The sequence below is a fragment of the Octopus bimaculoides genome, chromosome 30 (genome assembly GCF_001194135.2).
Source record: "Octopus bimaculoides isolate UCB-OBI-ISO-001 chromosome 30, ASM119413v2, whole genome shotgun sequence".
In the NCBI taxonomy this organism is placed as follows: domain Eukaryota; kingdom Metazoa; phylum Mollusca; class Cephalopoda; order Octopoda; family Octopodidae; genus Octopus; species Octopus bimaculoides.
The window spans coordinates 9,671,149-9,676,127 of record NC_069010.1 but is presented as its reverse complement, the minus strand read 5'-3'; the positions used below and the strand labels follow the sequence as shown (position 1 = coordinate 9,676,127).

Below are 4,979 nucleotides of genomic sequence, written 5' to 3'. Positions count from 1 at the left end.
GGGGGGGGGGGTAGTAGTCACAGTAGCAGTAGTTGGAAAAGAAGTAGTAGTAGTAGTAGTAGTAGTAGCAGCAGCAGCAGCAACAGCAGTAAGAGTCTCCTTTATAATTTGTATTTGTTTTTTTTCTTTTTTCCTTCCCTTTTCAGAATTCATCCCAAGAAAATCTCCTTGGCTGGTTTCCCATTTTTTTTAGCAATCTCAATATATTGTTATGAGGTGAGTCTCTCTCCCCCTTTCGCACTCTTTCGTTCTTTATCCTTTGCCCCTTTCTTTCATGTCATTCCAATCTGACGGGGTGGGGTGGGGCGCACGAGCTGTCAGAAACGTTAGCACTCCGGGGCGAAAAGCTTAGTGGTGTTTCGTCTGCTGTTACGTTCTGTGTTCAAATTCCGGCGAGGTCGACTTTGCCTTTCATCCTTTTCGGGGTCGATAAATCAAGCACCAGTTATGCACTGGGGTCGATGTAATCGACTTAATCCCTTTGTCTTTCCTTGTTTGTCCCCTCTGTTTTTAGCCCCTTGTGGGCAATAAAGAAATAAGAATAGTTGTTCTGCTAGACAAAATGCTTGCCGGCATTTCTTCCGACTCGATTTGCTGGTGCCACATTTGAAGCACCCTTCCCGGTGCCACATACACAGTGCTCGTGTCAGTGCTGCATACGAGGTGTTCGTGTCGGTGCCACATAGGGTGCACTCGTGCTGGTGCCACATATAAGGTGCCTATGCCAGTGGCAACGTATACAGCATCATGCTGGTAATCACAAAAGTGTATCTGTAAAAATGATGATGATGATGATGAATCATTCTCTATGCCTCTTCTTCCCCCCTAACTCTCCTACCTCTATATTTGCAGGGTGCTGGGATGGTCCTCTCCCTAGAATCATCTGTCATCAAAGAAAAACGAAACCGTTTCAGTTTGTGAGTAAAAATAAAATACTTGTGTTTGCATTTATTTTCTTTGTTGTTGTTGTTGTTTAACCCCAGGTCACTCCTGACCCCATAGACCTATGATCAAAGATATTCCAGCTGTGGCCATCCTGTCTATTATTCTAACATAGTGGATCTAAGATTACATCATATAATATCCTTCTCTCTCATTCTTGTTTAGCCCTAGGTTAGTGCTGATCCAACAGACCTGTGACCAGAGATGTTCTAGCTATGACCATCCTGTTTTTTTATTCAGACATAGCAGAAGACATTTGAACCTGGGACCATGTGGTTGTTAAGCAAGTTTCTTACTCCACAGCCATTCCTCTGCCAAATATCCCTGGTGGACCCTGTTGCTTTCCTTACTTTTATACCCCTTATTGCTCTATCTATCAAACTGCCCTCAACTTGGATGGTTGGTCTCTCTTTAGGGTCAGCTAAAGTGAGACCCTCTCTCCTTTTCTTTCTCATGCATTCTCCATATTCGGAAGCTTCTCATAGTAAATACATGGACACACCAAAACCCTTTGCTTTGGCCATTTCTACTTTTCCCAAAGAATCCACTTGTCCACATCGTTTGTGAGGATCAGATGCCTTTGCATTGGAACAAATTGTCAGTTTGTTGGCACCAAACTCACAGTCCACAGCAGTGAAGCTTCCACCATCAACTATTTCCCTGATTGTCTCTCCCTTCTGCCGTACAGACTACTCCCATCTCCATCTTTGTTAGTATCTGGCATTTTCATATATTTATTTTTCTATTCACTGGTCACACGTTTGTGGATACAAGTACCTAAATCTGTATACGCAACCTCTCTGCACAGCCATTTAAACACAAGCAATAGTCAATGCATTCTGGGTGGTTGCTGCGACATGTTTTTATTGACTGACAGCAAAATCTTTGATTGATTGCCATCCTGTGTTACCACAGATCAATCCATGATAAGTGCAAGCTGCTTCACAACTGAACATAGTATTATCTTGGGCCACTGATAAATGACTGTATGTATTGACTCTACCCGTTCAAAAGAATTTATGCACCTGTTTCTTAACTGTGAAGAGCTTGGCAGAGGCTCCCGTTCATCTTAACCCTTGTACACAACACACATCCACTTTTCTATGTTGTAGTATTTCTGTAAGTTCGTCTGACCTACTTCATGTATGTATAAAGCTGTGTATATATTTTTGTTTACAGTGTTTTCATATCAACCATGATATTGGTCACATTCCTGTACATAGCATTTGGTGTTTGTGGATATTTAGTAAGTAAATCTTTTGCTGTTACTCCATCTGGTTTTGTGTGTGTATGTGTATGCACACACACACACACACACACACACACATCTGTCTATCTGTCTATTACCTGAGTATAAGTGTGAACATTCATACACACATTATATGTTGATGTGTTCAGCAAAATAAAGTACTCTAAATGTTAATTCAACCATATATATATATATATATATATATATAATTTACACATATATATATATATATATATCTACATACATACACACACATATTTATATACACACACACACCTACATGACAGATGATTACAATTATACTTTTCTGAATTTTTTTCTCTCCTCTTTATAAGTCTTAATTTCATTTTCGTTTTTCTCTTTCTCCCCCCCCCCCGCCTCGTTCTCTTCCTATCCCTGTCGTCGCCATTCACGCACCACCAGTCATTTGGAAAAGCGACCAACCCCATCATCACACTCAATCTTCCAAAAGGTGAGTATGCCGTCCTATTTCTTTGTTTAGCCCCAGGTCAGTCCTGATCCACTTGACCTATAAACCAAACATTCCAGCTGTGATCAAGCTGCCTTTTATTCAGGTATCGTGTATCTTGGATGATGTTACCTGATATGTCCCTTGATTTGAGAAGAGGTATTAATATCTATCCGTTTATCTATCTATCTACTGATCTATCAGTCTATATGTCTGTCTCTGTTTGTTTGTTTGTTTGTTTGTTTGTCAGTCTGTCTGTTTCTCTCTCTCACAATGTGTGTGTGTGTGTGTATGCATGTATATATCATGTATAGGTGTGTGTGTACATGCATATTTACGTATATGTATATATGACTGTGTGGTAAGAAGCTTGCTTACCAACCACATGGTTCCAGGTTCCGTCCCATTGCATGGCACCTTGGGCAAGTGTCTTCTACTAGAGCCTCAGGCCGACCAAAGCCTTGAGAGTGGATTTGGTAGACGGAAACTGAAAGAAGCCCGTCGTATATACATATATATGTATATATATATATGTGTATGTATGTGTGTTTGTGTGTCTGTGTTTGTACCCCCAACAGGGTGTCGATCTGAGGACATGTACTGACAGTGATAATATTATTATAGTTTTCTGTTAAATATATACTCAATGTATTCTTAATATATATCATTACCCTTCATTTTCTGGAAAAAAAAAAAAAGATGTCTAGAATGGGTTATTTTCATTCAAAAGCTATTAGCATGGTTCACCCCAAAACTGAAGAATTTGAAATAAAAAAAGAAAGGGCTTTACACAGAATAATGAAAACGTAACAATGGTGGTGTTGCCATTGTCTGCAGAGAAGCTGGGAAAAGGTTTATCAAAATCGATTCTAAGAAAACCAAGAAATCCTAAATTTCACTCCTAAGCTATTAGCGTGGTTCTGGGTGTATATATGTAAGTGTGTGTATTGGTGGGTGTATATATGTCTGTGTTTGTGTATGTATATAACCTGTTGATGTTTTGTTCGTTTGTGGTGGCTTTCTTCACTGTATTTTTCTTATCATCTATTCTCAGGGAAGTCACTGGACTTTGCAATGATAGTCAAGTCATTTCTCTGCCTGTCAATGTTTTTCACATACCCAGGTAAGTGGTCCCTCTGTATCACTCACTTTTTGAACCCCTAATTCATTCTCTATCTCCCTGGTTTCTTTTCCCCTCTTCCTATTTTTACTTGTCTCAATTTTTTTTTTTAAAGTAATTTTTAAAATTATTTCCAATGCAAGTCAACAGGTCGATTATCAAGGGATTAACACTTTCGGGTTTATTCACAAACGATCTCCTTTTAATCATAATTCCTGGTTTGAGTTTAAGAAGATAAAATAAAAATGTTTTTCCAGCTGACACTGGTAATTGTGTGTGTGTGTGTGTGTGTATGTATGTAGTGACACTCCTATACAGGACTACAAACCTATCCAGGTGATGAAACCATGAAATTTCTCCACATCTTTTTGCAGTGATGATGTTTCCAGCTTCTAAACTTCTCGAAAATCACTTAATCAATGAACCAGAGAAATACCTTTGGAAAGGGGTAAGTTTTTTGTTTCTTCTTTATATATGTATATATATATATATGTGTGTGTGTAGGGGGCAGTGGACATTTTCTTTTTAAGCCTGGCTCTTCCTATATTGCCCCCCCCCCATTTTGACATAAACACACCAACATCGGTTATCAAGCAATGGTTATGGGACAAACAAACACAGATACATACTCACACACATGTACACACATACATTCAAGAACACAACACACACAGTCCAGTCCTGGAATCGATACACAAAATATTGAAACATTTCTTTAATAAAATCGAACTCACAACCTCACGGTCGTAAGTTTGGCGCTCTAGCCACTGAGCCATGCGCCTTCACAGTGTATATATAACTGAGCGTGGCCGTTTTCGTGCGGGTGACACGTAAAAGCACCCACTACACTCTCTGAGTGGTTGGCGTTAGGAAGGGCATCCAGCTGTAGAAACTCTGCCAAATCAGATTGGAGCCTGGTGTGGCCATCCGGTTTCACCAGTCCTCAGTCAAATCGTCCAACCCATGCTAGCATGGAAAGCGGACGTTAAACGACGATGATGATGATATGGGAGAATTTACGAAAAAAACAACAACAGACGAGGACAGGTGGTGTAAACAACAAAAGGATGTATTAGTTTAACGCTCGGGAATAGAGAAAGTCTTTAAATATATATATATTTATGTATGTATATATTTATGTGTGTAGATATATGTGTGTGTATATATATGTATGTATGTATATATTTATGTGTGTAGAT

At 39.3% G+C, this 4,979-nt stretch overlaps 1 protein-coding gene across 1 annotated transcript in view; it reads left to right on the top strand.

The window, feature by feature from the left end:
• LOC106875310 (uncharacterized) overlaps positions 1 to 4,979 on the top strand; it is a 27,337-nt gene that overhangs the window by 16,732 nt on the left and 5,626 nt on the right. Inside the window, exons 8-13 of the mRNA XM_014923398.2 lie at positions 147 to 216; positions 853 to 917; positions 2,122 to 2,188; positions 2,615 to 2,663; positions 3,715 to 3,783; positions 4,155 to 4,228. Of these exons, the coding sequence (XP_014778884.1) occupies positions 147 to 216; positions 853 to 917; positions 2,122 to 2,188; positions 2,615 to 2,663; positions 3,715 to 3,783; positions 4,155 to 4,228 (394 nt within the window). The remainder of the gene's footprint in view (positions 1 to 146; positions 217 to 852; positions 918 to 2,121; positions 2,189 to 2,614; positions 2,664 to 3,714; positions 3,784 to 4,154; positions 4,229 to 4,979) is intronic.